This window comes from Bombus fervidus, chromosome 1 (assembly GCF_041682495.2).
Source record: "Bombus fervidus isolate BK054 chromosome 1, iyBomFerv1, whole genome shotgun sequence".
NCBI classification, from domain to species: Eukaryota; Metazoa; Arthropoda; class Insecta; order Hymenoptera; family Apidae; genus Bombus; species Bombus fervidus.
In genome coordinates this window covers 22642985-22659873 of record NC_091517.1, presented here as the reverse complement: position 1 = coordinate 22659873, position 16889 = coordinate 22642985, and the positions used below count along the sequence as shown (strand labels likewise).

The 16889-nt window shown below is 38.9% G+C and overlaps 1 protein-coding gene across 5 annotated transcripts in view; it reads left to right on the top strand.

Annotated features, from left to right (window-relative positions):
- Positions 1–16889, top strand: part of LOC139990617 (protein expanded) — a 117477-nt gene that overhangs the window by 67303 nt on the left and 33285 nt on the right. For all 5 annotated transcript variants that reach the window (XM_072010053.1, XM_072010019.1, XM_072010029.1 and 2 more), the window contains one exon: positions 11577–11676. In XM_072010053.1, coding sequence (XP_071866154.1) covers positions 11577–11676 — 100 coding nt within the window. The remainder of the gene's footprint in view (positions 1–11576; positions 11677–16889) is intronic.

Genomic DNA, 16889 nt, shown 5'->3' with positions numbered 1-16889 from the left:
AAACGACAGACAGAGGATAAAACATTTTTCCGGTCTGAAACGCTTACGTGCTCGTGAAATCGACTCATTGTTACAGAACACGCGATAAAAGATACGCGTTCGAATTAAAACCTTCCATTCTTCGTGCTACTATAAATGTCCTGCCGTTTGCTATCCGTGCTTTCTACGGTATATTTCTCGAACGATCGCCGCCGATTCTTATCTTATTCCGCTTACGTTCGGTATCGATACTAATTTATTACGTCGGCAGAGCGTTAGCATAATAATTACGTAGATAATTGAAACGGCGATTAGAGGGACGGTTTGGTCGTTTGAGCGAGTTTCTGTCCCGATAGAAAAACACGTCGCTCATTGTTCATTCCATCTGATCGGAAGAGCGTACCGTGGAATCTCTGTCGTAAGAGGACGATCGACGTCTGATTTTACTCATTTTGTTTGTTTCTCGAGAATACGTGGTTCAGCTATGTCGGAGTCGTATTAAAAAATGTTACATATTAATAATATTAGGTCCGTTGTTTAACACAAGTCCTCGACTTTCGATATCGCGGTATCTGTAATACATTCGATCGCTAAATTGTATTTCGTTTACCATCGAACGCAACGCCGTATTCTACAAGAAAATCGATTAGTAGTAAAAATCTGAGTCTTGCTATTGAGAATTGTGGACCTTAATCGTTGAAATAAATGTATAGGAACACTTGGATTATACTTAGAATTGATATTAAAATAATTTCAGATTTATTTAACACTAGAACTACCGATAGTTAACACGAAGCTATTTGTATCAAAACTAGTGAAAATGACCGGTCTTTAAAAAATAGAATATTTTTATATTTATTGATTTATTACTTTCTTACAGAATCAATTTCATGTTATGTAGCACATTTTCGGTATTGTTAATCCATCTGGAACCATCACCCTTAAACGAGGTTTGACATATTTATAAAATTGTAGAACCAGTCATTTTAAGTGGTGTGATATTTCTAGTGTTAGTATCTAACGACCTAGCGATCGATCCGGAATTTTCCTGACAACTGATATCATCGTATCGAATGATACGCGGTAAAAATTTAAAAAACGCGTGGCAAATTGTACAAAACGAGGAAACTGGTTAATCGGAGTTCGATAAAGAGATTGCAGGATCCTTTTACACTTTGACAAGTATCAGTCATTTTAATTGCTATTGGTATATAAGTAGCCTCGATAAAAAATTATTTTGGAGTTTGAATACATGAAAACAAAATAAAATTCATTATATTATTCTTTTAGTTATCGTTACGAAAGTCATTATACCATTGCAAAAAAAAATATGACATGAAGTAGGAATTTAAAAATAAAATTTTCAATTTGTCCGGTGTGGTAGTTCTAATGTTAATGTGTGATTTACAAGATCTTCGTCGATACACGTTTGCACGCATCTCAGCACTCTCTTTGCCTCACCATCTTCTATACCACACTACCCACGAAACGGTTGCGTTCGTCTATTTTACGAGACGTTGTTCACACACGTACTTCTACACTCTCGTACTCGTATATGTGTATCACTATTACGCGGATAATCTAGTGTAGCACACAAAATTACAATTTTGTCAATAACGTTAGCTTAATCGTGGACGAGTAGACAAATATGTATCAGCAACGATGTAAATTACGTAATTCTTGTAGGAAGAAAAATTCGTACGGACGATATTTTTGTCAGTCCGAATCTATCGTTCGTGGAAGACGACCATGGACGAAATCGCGGGCCCGATAGGATCGACCGTAAATCTGAACCGACAGGCTGTTCCAGAGGATATTTTATGGTGGCCCGTAGAGATTTGGTGCGGACAAGATCGGCGCTGGAATGCGCCGAGCGACTCGAAATATTCGATACGGGGCGATAAATTGTTCTTCTACCTTGGCGCGTACATTCCACGCCGAGCATTTATGAGGCACCTTTCCCCCGGGGGCAGTGCTTAAAATGTTGCTGCAATTGTAATAACATTTCCGCGTACGGTTTCTCCGACGATGCCTCTTCTCTTTCCTCTCTTACAATTAGCTTGGCCGCCTCTCTCTTTCGACGTTGCTCCGCTAGAATTTTTCACTGTTAGAACGATACGTTTCCGCGTAATTTTTACATCGGTGACTAGGGAGGTCTGGAAATGGCAATAGAATCCTAAATTTCAAAATTTCAAAAAATTTTGCCATACGCGGATGGTAGGTCGATTATCGATGAAAGCCATAGCGTATTTCATGGTTTGGGTTTGCAGCTTTAAGTAATAATACAAAAAATTATTTAGAGAGAGTTTTTATTTTTACAATTTGTCCAGAAGGACATTTGGTAAAGTGTTATATCCAAGTGAGTAAAAGAAAAAAAAGACAAAAATAAAATATAGCATGTGGGTGGCTACCCCCAGCGGGGTACCTTAGAGAGATATATGAACATGGGAATAAAATAAACGGAAGAAAATTATTTAGGCAGATATATTCTATAATAAATAAAATAGTATATTAAAGGAAATATTTTATTCGTTCTTGGGTTTTTATTTGTTCAAAAAAACGCGTAAGCAAAGTTCCGTTTCAATATAGCGTCTCGATAAATGCATTATTTATTTCAACTTGATTTTATCCTGTTTTTCTAACATATTGACCAATATTTATTTTTACTATTAAACGGTAATTTGATTTACTATAGTCGTTAATTATTGCTATTAATTATATCGATTGGCACCCGGTCTCCATTAAGAATATCCTGGTTTTTCACATTCGACCAGTTTTTATTATCCAGAATTTTCTGCCGGTTGATTCATAAGCTTGCGAAGGATCATGTTGCTCTACCGTAGCAGATCGTCGACCGGTTTCCGTAAAGCTGCGTGGTTCCTGTTATATCAGATAACTTTCTAATCGTAGAAATAATACAAGCTTCTATCGGATGTATCGAAAATTCTTTCGCTGTAATTACCAAGTAAAAGGAGGAAAAGGATCGTCGTGGATTCTGCAGAAACGTCTTGAGACAAGTGTCCATTTGACAGTAAAGCTATCCGCGTTGAGGGCTTTAAGGATGACTATCAGATCCGATAGTGACTCGGATAATCGCTCTGAACGCGGTATCCACTTGCGAGATACAACCTGGAGAGCAAATCGCGATACTTTTCCTTTGAAATGGATACGTACCTTCGCGTATCTATGCAACGCCACTACACCTATCAATCGGTGTAGACTCAGCAAAGTAGTATCGTCTATATAAACGAGAATAAAATGATTAAATTAATCGGCAAACACATTTTCCTGCGGGTAATTTCGTATCGACTGTGCTTTCTAAACATCTAGCTGTTAAATAACAAGGAATAGAAATAACAATAAATTATTCTACCGATTTCGCTATGTTTGTTTTTCTCCTGTAGTCTCGATCTTCGGCGTTCAGGATATCTAGAATTTCAATTAGCCTGCCACGACTCTTGTATGTTTATATGCCGATCTCACTCTTGGCTTAACGAGCGAAAAGATTTTTAATGTCTTGAGAAATATATTATCGCGTAATCATCGTACGAATAAACGATTCTATCTCGTTTTTTAAATTGGGGAAATTTGCTGCGAGTGAAAAGCATGATTGGATCTAAAACATTTCAGAGAACTACAGATATTCATGTATTTGTTACTGCATTGAATTATTGTGTTATACTAATTATTATTCTATCTAATGATGTATATATATATATTTGTCGGAAATGAAAGGATATCGGAGCCTTTCTTTCGGAATGTTTGCGAAAGTTTCCAATACTTTAGTCCAAACTTTTTATTATAGCCGTACTTAAACGATAAAACTGAGAAATAACTGTCTATGAGTTAAGTCAATTATGTTTATCCGAGATTTATGACAGTGGGCTTGGACTCGAAGTGACATAATGGGTCACTGAACGTAGCCACGGTCACGGGAGGGACGTGTACCTAACAGAGTTATAAAGTAATTAAATAACTCTCTTTAAAAACAGGGATTGATCCGAGGAATACGGAGAGCAGTATATAAGGGCAGTTCCATTATCTCTGTATAGTAACGGGAAGAAGGAACGAAGAAGCCGCTATTATGTGAAATACAGTTGCACGAAGCATTTGTGCCTCGTTGGGTTCGTGAGATTCTACTATAACGAACTCGAAGATTTTGGTAAGATTTTTCATCGAGACAAGCCAATTCGATCGGTGTCTCGAGTTTGAGAATCGATCAATAGTAGTTTGTGTCGCGTCTACAGGATTCGCCGATGGCTTCGGTGCGACTTACGTTTCTTTCTATTTTTCGATAAATCATGTTTTGCACATCCTACGCGCTACATCTTTTCAACTCGATCCATCACTTTTCGTTCCACTCCGCGTCGAAACACGTTACAAAAGCACGGACCGAATAAAACGAATCTCCTCCCTCGCATGTACAATGTCCCGGGCAGAGTCGCGCTGCTAAACAGATCGTTCTGATTCAAACGATCTCCGATTCGAAAAAAAGATCACCTCGTAAATACGAAATCGTGAACGTCAGACACGATTCGTGCTACAAAACTAGCGCGATTTCAATACGCATTCTCGATGTCGAGCATTCGCAATTTATGCTAATCGCAAACCTCAGCAAATCCGTCGATACTTTGTCCAGTTTGCCTTACGAACGAGACAAAGATCGGTCCTGGTCCTGGAGCTGCGTCCATTCAGCTCGAATGCCACGAGTTCCGATGATGTCACGGCGGTACAATAAACAGTAGGAAACGAGGTTACGCCAGCTTCGATTTGAATATTCGTAGGTGTCCGGTTCTTTGTCTCCGTGTATATGTATGTCTGCCTATTTCGTTCCTGCTCTAATCTTTCTTTGCCTGTCTTTCCGTACTTCCGCCTATATCGCTTCCTTTTTCTCTTTGTCTGTCTGTCTTTTTTTGGTTATCGCGTCTGTCCCGGTCTGTCTGCCTGTCTTTGTTCATCTCCGTCTATCTCTCTGTCTAACGCCTGTCGCTATCAGTAATTCATCGACCGCAGTAAGAACAATAGCTACGGCTACTCCGAGGACTTTTCCATGATTATACGGTGCTTAAGCTGTGATTACCATGTACCGTGAGCGAGCTGCCACACGGTACGCCGATCGTTTTTCGCAACAGTAGAAAAGAATAGAGGTTCTTCGTTGAAGAGGCGTGTTATTATACGGAAGGAGAGTATCTGTTTCTAGCAGAGGACTGCTGCGCGTACTTTTCTCTACACGGCAATTGGCAATTGCTCTCACGTTCGCTATTTTTCGTGCAACGTATTACAGCGTGGCTTTGTGAATCTGACGTTCGGTTGCTGATAATTGGATAATCATAATTCATAACTTTCGTACTTCTTTTCACGTTGCGAATTTGGCTCTAACGTAAAGTATTCGGATGACAAAATATTCGGCTGCGACATTTCTTGGGGGTTTCGGAGATCGTTGAAGTTCAGAACGACGATCTCTTTTTCACGGAAATATGGCGCAAAAAATTTGAGTCAACCTGTTCATGTAAGCGTCTTCGTGGATTTTGACAATACTTTCTCAACGTTTGGCAGCTTAAACTTACTCTGTATGGCTTACTCTGTGCGCATTCCATCGCGAGTATCGGATTAGGTTTGGATTATTTTTATTTTCTGCGTGCCGCGCCGTGAGCCTTGAGGCGACCTCGCGATCATACAGAAAGCGGTAAGCGGGAAAATTGACATTTCGAGCTTTGGCATCGGTTGTGCCATCGCAACGATATCGCGCGAACAAAAGACTCACATCTGCATCGCGCTTCACGCGGATTTCTACAGTTAGGACCTTTGTCAGCTAAATGTTCGCAAGGCTGAATTTCCAAAAATGTTTACCGTGGAAAATGACCCTCATTTTCGGCTTTGGCAATTTAAAATACCTTCCAAAAGACACGTTCGGATCAAAAATGTTCAGCAGTCCGGACGCTACCTTTCCCGGGAATTTGAACGTTTTTCGTGATCTTTCGATTGTTTAGGTAAAATGTAATAAAAGACAGGAATGAAATAAAATTTGCCTGTATCGAGCAAAGAACACTCGGCTCGTAACAAGAATATCTCGAGGATAGTTTTCGTTTATAGCGAATTCAGGTTAACATTGACATCTTTCAAACGAAGAAACTAGGTTGGATTAGCAACGACAAGAACGAAAAGAGTAACGCTAAATTATTGAAAATATTTTCAAAATCGACGATAAGGTAATCCTTTTTTCCTCGTTTTTTTTTTTTTTTTTTTAATTCGTTGGCCTCCTTAAGAATTCGATCGTTTCATCCGCAACGATCGTACAGCACACGATCCCACTATGCGCTACAATTCCACGTAGCAAAAATGTTTTCGAGTTTACTTGCTTGGTCGTACGCGGGCAACTCGCATAATTTATTTGAATCCGGTGGAAGAAATATGTATTTAAGAAGCTCTCGTTAAGCAGTGTTGCATGTTCCATGGGTTTACCGAGAATCAAGACGAAAAGCGTATGATACGAAAGTTCGTGTGCATTCCGGTATGCTTTGAAGCGTTAAAACATGTCAGACAAATTCCAACGTTCGCTTATGCACGTACGATAAGCCCTACGGATACGAATGTAATCGGCTACCTTTGAAATCCTTCAAAAAATTGCGGAAATCATTGAGATTCCTTCGACGATGGATAACGAGGATGCATTAGATAAGAAACGGGTAGAAAGATGATGTTGATCGGATGGTAATTAATCGATTGGTCATCGAGAAGATTTTATTCCTCTATTAACGACCAGAAAAATATGTATACGTGTATTTTTTTTTTTTTTTTTTTTTTTATAGATCTCTGAAGTATTTTGATTAAGTTCCTTATGCAGATCGGGTAAACCATGCGTTATTGGCAAAGGTAGAAATAGTCAGTGAGAAATTAAATGCATGTATCATGCGGATTATTCCTCCGGTATAATTGGAAATTCTTGCACGTATGGCCTGTAACTCTGATACAGAGCGTATACGTATTTCCACTTTGCGTTCGTTAACTCTTTAATAACCGTTCGACGATATTTTCTATATCATCGATTATAATTAACGATATATTTAAATCACGTATTCTGAGAGTCACGTATTGAGATATTTCATTTGGTCATGCTTTTAATCGGACAATTTTTTAGGCTGAATATTCAATTGCCTTTCGTTTCTAACAGCGCACGAACGAAGCTTTGTACGTAGACGGGAATTTTATGTTACGAGTATCGTAATATTATCAAGTTGCAATAAAGATAGTTTCTAAGATACCTAACAGGGATTAATAAGTGTAATCCGTTTTTGAACAAAAATTTATAGCAAAAGCAAAAAACCGTTCGAACAAATATGCAACTCTTTTTCGTGGTATAATATTATCATAACTAGTTCATTGATTTCAGTTTTATAATGTTATTCTGGTGTTGTTTCTGCGTCGGGATTTATTTGCTCAAGTCTATCGATACAATACTAAATATAAACGTAATATTCATATGTATATCGAAACTTTATAATTGGTTTCAACGAACACAACGGTATAATATTTTCTGCTAATGATACTTGCTCTTGGCGAGATGTTCTCCTTTAAATGTCGAGCATGGTATTAGGTAATTTGTTTACAGAATACGTATCATCAAACCAGTGAAAAATATAAGAAACTTTTTGTGCAAAAGAATAGAAATCTGAATACGATCTCGACTTAAAACAACCGCAATATCGCTTGATTGAAAATGATTTTTTATAACAACCTAACGATATTGTAATAACGATAACAAAATTACGGATACTTAGGCAATTTCATATTTTTATTAACGTCACTAAGGGGACGAAACGTAGGTATTTTGTACGTTTTTGTACGTTCTAACATTAAAAGCTTATGATTTTACTTACAACATCACAGTAGGCTAAAATTCTTTTAATTACCGACGATCGCTATTTACGACAAATTTTCCGTTTTCAATTTTTACTGTTAATTACTGCTTTTTAATGTTAATTACACACTGAAAAATGTCCTTAAATGTCTGGTAATCTCTACCAAGATTCTTCGAACAAAGATCAATTATGTCTTTGTTATTTTCCTCACAAAAACCTTCATCTTTTTTATCCTCCTTATTTTTCATGCATAATGCAAACAGACAACGAACAGCTGACGACCCATTGACCAGCGTAGACGACGCATCGTCGTATTACTTTAACAGTATGATTAAGATGTTGCTGCAAGTATTACAATCGAAAGGATAATCCTCGGCATAAATCTTCTTTGTCTCTGCAAAAGGACCGAAGACAATCGAAGACTATTGCAAGTTGTTCTCGCGTCCTATGTATAATACATACTAATACGTACTAGGAGCGAGGTGTATCGCGTCACTCTGATCACGTTCCGATACATTCTTTTGTCAATGCATGGCACCACGAAGCATAGCTACGTCTGCAGGCTACCTACCACGGGACGGTTGTAACGAGTCTGGTATGTGGTACGCTTTCACCGTTTGCAATATTCATACATCCACGCATTGTTATTACATGCTACGCGCGCTGCAGAATGCCAGCGTGCATGTTACGAGTCGAAGTGATAAAACCATCGACCGATGATGACTTTTTCGAAACCCAATCGCATGGTTGCCATCGGCATTCAACCCTGGAAACGTGTCCAACTTGTCGATTAAGCCGATGTTCTTCACCCAAGAACGCATTTAAATCGTCGACGTTCTTCGAATAAAATATACGAATAAAGATTTCGTTAAGTTTCTCGCATTATCAGACTCTATCGGATTTACCATCTTTCCGTTTGCAATAAGGAATATTGTATTTTCATGTTGCGAATAATTCGATGGTAAGAAGATACTTTATTGCGCTATACGGTTATTTTAATTGAACTGTGAAGAAGCCTATTCTCGATTTCTCTCGTCCAAGCTTTTTACGTTTTAAACATTCTTTTTTTTTTTCTTTCTTTTTTTTTTTTTGTAGGAACATTTGCGCGGAATCCTTGCTGTTATTTTTATTGCACCGTGGAGTTTATCTTCGCATTCTTTCGAACAGGCTTGCTAGTCTTTACATATTTTTTTGTGCACATGTTTATACAGAAATCAAGTATTGCCATCGCTATTTTCCATTTTTACGTCAAAATTTTCATTTCTACGTGAAATAAATGAAATAAATATGATATTAATGAGAAAATGATATTATGAAACGATGTGGATTTCCTGTAAATTATAGAAACGCTGTTTTCTTGTTAGTCTAGGAACAAGTACTTACCTGTAAACTCACAATATTCACAAAATGCGTAAAATATCCAGAGTTAGATTACTCTTTATAATTTTTAATATTAAAACAATGGTAAAACAAATCTCCATTTATGAAGATACAGATTTGCATAAAAATCTGCAGTTTAGCGATGATTCTTAGAATAATTTTTTATTTCTTCCTTTTCCAGTTTCAATACTGATCTAGCTGCTTTTTTCTTTACAATTTAAAAATTAGTTTTCTCTTATGTGTCTAGTAGTGTATTTCTAATCAATCGAATGACTCTAATTAAACGAATCGTAGTGCATATTTTATGTAATTCTTAGCTAATCTTAAAAAGAATCGACAATGTTCATCCTTCCAAGAAGCTATTGATCAGCACGAACAATTAATTACTCTTCTAGAAATTTTACAAATCATAAAATAAAATTGCAGTCATCGTTCCGCGAAGACTATGGGGCATAAAGTAAATGAATTAAAAATATACTTAAACGTACAAACGTATACATTACACGTACGTGTATGCCGGTACTTCTCGAGAGATTAATTGCGAATTTTATGTCCTCCGTTCTGATTACGGTCTCTCCTTCTTTTTTTCGCTAAAATCGTTTGAGAGATAACGCGTAAACGTCGCTCAAAAAGACGCATAAAATGGGTTGACGCTAATGTCGTTTACACAAGGGATTCCGGTTTCTCTAGAATCTGGGTTACCGCAACTTTAAAGCTATCCGTATATAAACGGTACATTTTCTGTCTCGTATTACGCGCGCCGAGCTAACCATGAAAAATACCGCGATATTAATCGATCTTCGGATTTGCGGGTACATCGATGCGGAACATACGTCGGAAGAATCGGCCGAGTCTTCGGGTAAAACGATTTTAATCTGTATATCAGTGACAAGTTGTGGAAAAAATATTTAGTATTATTAATAGTAGAACTATGATAGGCGCAATCACCAACATATCATTTTCTTTTTCTTTTTTTTTTTTTTAGAGTTACAACAATGTATTTTCGAGGATCTATACGATGTTGTATTTGTACAACGACGCAGATGTAATTTATTTAATATCTTTGATTTATTCCTTGCAAAAATATTTAATGGAACAAAAGTGTTGTTTTTTTCTGGCATAGTATATTTTTTGATCAAACACTTATCCCCTGTTCGATCATTTGTTATTAAATAATATTCCTTTAGTACTTTTATTGATTTCTTATACATAGTCCTCGCTTATAAGTTTAAGGCGCACTTTCGGCTTTGTATCTTTTTCTTATTTTCTACATTTGCTCTTATACTCTCGTCTTCTTCGTTCATTCTTCTCTGTTTACGCTTTCAGTCTCACCATAGACACTCCGTCCATAGACTGTTCCAAAATTTCAACATTTACATATAACGTAATATCTATCGTTTCCCTTAAGTCCTTCCTTTCTCTTCCCCTCTCTCTCTGTCATACTGTTCTTCCTTCCATTCGCTTCCTCTTCGGTATCGAACACTCCTCTCTGCTCTCTGTTTCTTACTTTTACTCTCAACCCCCTTGTTCGTATTCCTTTATCAATTAAAACTAAAGTTTAAATTACTTTCAATAAACTTTAATATGGTAGATCAGTGTAACGAGTTTGAGCTCCTAAAACCAAAGGTCTTTCTTTTATTGGATTTTATATTATACTTATACTATGTTTTATGTTACACTTATACTATTTCTTTAATCATCGATAATTCTAGCGCTAATATGGTAGGTCAGTGTAACGAGTTTAAGCTCCTAAAACCAAAGGTCTTTCTTTTATTGGATTTTATATTATACTTATACTATGTTTTATGTTACACTTATACTATTTCTTTAATCATCGATAATTCTAGCGCTAATATCTTTCTTTTATTGGATTTTATATTATACTTCGTTCGTATATACGTCGTTGACGTTCGAGTCAAAATGGATGTGTATCCTGATATAAATAATTTCCCGATCGTTTTCCTCCTGGTATCTGCGAGCGAGAGATCGTGTTCGTACGTTTTCACATACAACCACACGGTACGAAAGTGTGCAAGACAATTTCGCTGTTCTTGATTTTTGTCTTACGCGAAGCCGTAGAATTTCCCGAACTTGAACGTCTTCGGTACGATTCACCATCGTCGCGTAGCGTCATTTGACGATCGCGTAGAGCGTAGCAGCGTACGTTGACCTTAATCGACGCTCGCCTGGAGTAGATTCGGCGATTGTCGATCATAGTTGACGCTCATACCGAACGATTTACACGAGACACGATACATTACCATTTCTATCCTTGATCCAGCAATCTGTCAATCCTTTCTTCCTCGCCTTTATTTGTTTCTCCGAATCTAACTCTTCTTCGTATACGTATCTTTTCAGGCGAAGTCGAGAGTAAAGGAGGTGTATGCGCAGACATGCATGCTTCTCGGCCAGCAGGGCATGCGAGACTGCGAACTGTTCGGCCTGGCAATACTATCCGGTGAGTAAACGGGCCACCGGAGGCCCTTTTTCTCTTCTTCTACCTTCTGTCCATATTCCGGTGGGCGCTCTCGTTTCCGCTGTTCCATCGTTTAACGGACAAAATGCGGTCAGACGGGCCGATGAGCGTGGTGAATGACTTGCGGGGTAGCTGTATCCGCCTCGAATTACGACGCGCCACTTTTTAACCTCCTCCGGAGTAGATCGGATTACCGAAGCTCACGCGAGCCATTAGGTGTTGCGTTTCGCGAGTGCACGAACCGTTTTCCCAATCACGATCCAACCTCTTTCGCTACGTGGAATTATCCTTACGACCCTCGTGATCATCGACGACCGTCGTTAACTCCGACGTCCACGGATCTTTCGTGTTGGTCTCCATCTTTCCTACCCTTTTAACACGGAACGGATCGAACCCGTACGATTCGCTGAATGTTCCCAGGTGATTTGTTTAACTCCTCGTATCCTGCAGGTATGTTTCGGTTCAAGGTATAACGAGACTGTAAAACGAATCAGCGGTTAAGATAATTATATCGTGGATATGAGAATAGCGAAACCGGCAGACAAATATGGGAATTTAAACAACCGAGATTCGAGAAAAATGTTTAGTACAGTGTCAATATACTTCGTACTCTGTATACTCTGTGCATACATGGAAACGGAAGTCCGTGTCTACGTTACAATTTTTCTTTTCTCTTCTTTCCAATGAATTACGTACCTTCCTTTTTCATCGGTAATAATCGTAAGAATATTTATGTTAATTACGCGTGTGTGTTAAAAACAGTAAAATAGCAGTAAACTGATTTCCAAGTACAGAGGATCGATCTTTTACTTTTAAAACCAGAAAATTTTGTTCATTTTTTAGAAAATCGAGTTTAAAAATTTGTCGATTAGGTATATACATGCAGAGTTGGTCATAGCGTATACAATAATACAATTAATTAAATAAATTACAATTTTAGAATTGACGTACTGTGCATATTAAAACAATTATAGAATAATAAATATCTTGAAATTATTACGTTAGGTAGTTCTATAATTATGCAAATTTGTGGTAAAATATCTTTTTACAATCTCAGAATTTATGGAACTCAATTTTGAAAATAAAAAAGAAACCCAAGCCAATATCTCTATTTAGCATTGACTATCACAAAAAATGAATAAATAGCGAAAAACGATGAAAAAAATTATATTTATACATTCGGTTGGCCAATACGGTTTTTCAGTGACTACGTTATTAAGCCTTTCGTGTCGTATCACATTCAACATTTCACCCTAACTGGTTCATATATTGTAATTAATTCATTACACGTATATATCCCGTGTAGATGAATATCTATATTTCAGCTATTGACCAACGTAATGTTGTCTGCTTGAAACGAGCCTACTTGGAATCGAGTGGAATTAAAGAAGCCGATTCAATTAAAACGAAAGGATAACGACGCGATAAGGATACTTTCACTAGCCATTCGGTCGGATCTCTTCGCGGTGCCAGCGACACTCTATCCGCTGAGAATTCAAAAGGCCGTCCCGGCCGAGATTCACTCGGTCGAGGAGAAAGTGTCCTAGACGCGGCATCGACCTTTCTGGTAGCCGCATAGCGAACTAAATGGAATAAATTAAATCAGCAAAGTAAACTAAACGAAACGAACGAAATTTTACTGTAACGTTCGTCTTATCGGATACACGTCGACTGGTATAAAGAGATTAAATACAAAATCAAAGCAATTCAAAACACGTACAGCCACTCGTGAAACTAACGACAGTGCGTCAACTTTGTTTCCATAAAAGTACCCCTTTCTTTCTATCCTAAAACCATACGGAGCAAAAGCCCGTCGATGTTTCATACACGAGATTTCCCTCTTGCCAAGCAATCCGAAAACCAGCGAGATTTCAAATTTTCAAAAATAAAAAGATCTCGTTGCGAATTTTCTGGAGCATAGAGAATAGCAGGACTTAAATACCACGCAAAGAGAGTCCTCGCCGGGTAATCCGTTGACTAATCTTGAGATCTTTCTGCATAGCCATGGTCTTCTTGCTTTCCCTTGCCCTCTGCCCCGGTCCCTGTTCCGTCCCTTCCCTTCACCGAATATACTCAGCTCCACCGCTACCCTCTCGCTCTATACTCTCTTGCCTTTCCACCAGTCATGACAAGCCGGTCCGACTGGTACCCCCACTACCACGGGGCCCGGACCCTTCTTGGGCCTCGCAAGGGCCCTGCGGGACCCCTCCCTCCTACATTCCAACGGGGCCCCATCACGGCGAGCCTGAGCTGGCGGGTTTTGAGGCGCGCGAGCCATGCCACGACAGGAAAAAAATGCATCTGAAAAACCAAAACAAGTAGAAAAAGGTGGCTCACACCCCTGCATGCGTGCATCGGTTTGCGTGAACGTTGGCCGGACCCCGTACCGAGGACCTCTTTACTTTCTCTCTCCCTTTCGTTCTCTGCTCGATCTTTTCTTCTGTTCGGCCTCCGTACGCTTCTCGTCTCCTTACTCTACGCCCTACGCGCGCGTACGTGCGCAAACTGCTGCCTGGTCATCCGATGTGCACTCTTGTTCCTTCTTCTTCTTCTTCCTCCTCTTCTGTTTTTCTTTCCTTTAGATCTTCTTCTTCTTCGTGCTCCTGTTTCCTTCGATTCACTTTCTATCGATATATCCATGCATTTCCTATTGTCTTTTCCTTTTAACAGGTTCCTTCAAAGACGTCTACGTAGCTTCTATCTGTATGTAGTTCTCTATACGAGTGCCCTTCTTCTTCTTCTTCTTCTGTTTCTCCTCCAAGTTTTCTTCGATTCGCTTGCTGTCGATATATTTATGCTGTCTAATCGAAGATCATAGGAGAAAGATAAGTCGATCCGTAGCGATTGCTTGATTTTAAAGTCGTTTGGTATTTCAAGAAAGTATTTCAATGGGGCCAGATGAGAATCCAGCCTGATAGTTCTAAAGACGTATATGAGCTTCTTAGAAATAATCGATAAATTAAGAAAGTTTTGTCAATAAAACCAACTCAATGACATTGAAAATTTTACGATCTCCAATGATTGGTAGAATTGCGCACGAAAATACGTTTTTAATAATATCGTTCTGATTGAAAGTGTATCAAATTTTTATCGATCCTGCTGTTTTCAATTACGTTTGCCCTTTAACAAAAAATCTGTATATAGGTTTCTGCATGAACTTATTTCTTCTTCCTTTTCTTCCAATTTATACCCACGTTTTCTTCGATTCACATTCTGCCAATATATCGATGCTTTTGCAGTTCTATCTTCAACGATCTTCAACGATGTTTCTACATCTTTGCTCTGTATGAGATACATTTCCTTGTACGAGCTTGCCTCTTACATTTATGGAAGTCGGAATATTTTCTTGAAAAATGATTTTGTTTCCTGCCTTAGCGACGTCAACCTGGCTACTACGCTTCTACCTCTTCTTTCATCTTCCGCATCTTCTTCTTCTGCTGCTACCGCTGTTACCTACTTCTTCTTGTGCTTCCTTTCTTGTTATTCTTTTTATCCTTGACTTACGCATCTTTTTCTGCTAGTTCGCCTTCGATTTTCTTTTCCGCTTCTGCTATTTCTTCTTCTTCTTCTTCTTCTTCTTCTTCTTGTCCCCCTGTCCCGACCCCCATACCTGTGGCGGTAAAATGACACGGACCAATCGCTGCTGCAATTTTGTAATCACCACCGTCTGGTCTTGGGACGCTTCTTACTAAAAATAGATATCGAGAAAGATCGCTCCGGGCGAGCGGAGCACGACCAGTCACCGAAAAGTTCCTTGATTACAACCCCCTTTTGCTCGATGAACCTGACTAAGCAGAGATCCAAGGTTCTTTCGTATCGCCAAGGTCTTAGCAATATCGTTTCCTATATTTTACAATTTCTCTCTCTCTTTTTCATTACAAAATAATTCGTTTACAAGGTCAAGTAATATTTTTGGTTAGAAATTTTTGGTTGGAATCTCTCTTATGTTGCTGAACGTAATCAACTAGAGGTTCACGGTCTTTCGGTATTATCTTTGGGTACAACCAACGGTGTTTCTTCTACTTTACGGTCTTTTCTCTTTTCTCTCTTTCTTTTTTATCGTATTAAGGAACAATATGATCCAAAATACTTCAAACGGATATTTTCGTGTATCTTGAGAACTTTCGGTTGCAACTCTTGTGCAAGACGATCATGGTCAAGGTCTTGCAAACGATGTTTCTTCCATTTCACGATCACGCGATATCTAGTTCAAATATCCTTTGCACGCAGCGAACTACTGCGAAGAATTGGCCGTGAAGACCGCGACGTCGCGAATAATTTATATGAAAGATCAGCAGGAGAAAAAGAAATATTGGAAAGGGGACATGAAAGTGCAGGATGGTCCCTAAGAGGAAGAAGAGGCCGCTAATCCATCCATGAATCGAACAAAGACGAGGCTAACGGATGCTGGAACGAAAAAGAGTAATACAGAACGAAAGAGAAAGATTCGCCTCCCTTTACGTATTATGTGCGCACACATAGAAAACGAAGAACGACGAACGAGGACGAAAGAAACGCACAGAAGATGGGATAAACCTATATATCAAATCCTAAAGAAGAACAGGGAAAACGTGATAAATGAAAGAGATAATAAGTTATATACGTTACAGCTTTTCTATCGTAAAAGAGAGAAAAAAGGGCAAAGAGAAATAGAAAGAAAGAAAGGAAGGAAGGAAGAAAAAGAGGAATAAAAAATGAAGAAGAAACGCGAAGAAGAATAAAAGAAAAAGAAAAAGGAATAAAGGATGAGACTGAAAACGTGGAAGAAGAGTGACAGAGAAGAAGGGAGACGGAAGGGAGAAAGAGTGAGAAGGGAAGAGAAAGAATGAGCCCGGGTAAGACGGTAGCCCGGTGATTTGTATAGGGCCTCTCGTATTCCACCTCCCGCCCAAGCGTCTCCGCCGCACGGCGACTTGGGACCCAGGAATGTGGAAGGAGGACTCCGAGGACAGGAATCGTCGACGCTGGCGCGCGCGCACTCCTCAGTTCGCTGGCGCGGGTACAAGGGATTTGGAGGACGATGGTAGCGAGTTGAAGCGAGTGGAAGCAAGTGGAAGAGAGTAAAACATAGCAGAAGAGAGTAAAAGAGAGTGGAAGATCGAGGACGGAAGGGCAGAGGGGTGGGGAGTAGGCCTCTGCGGAGCAGAGAATGGGTCTCAGCAGGTCCGTTGGATATATACCTCGATGAAGCTAAG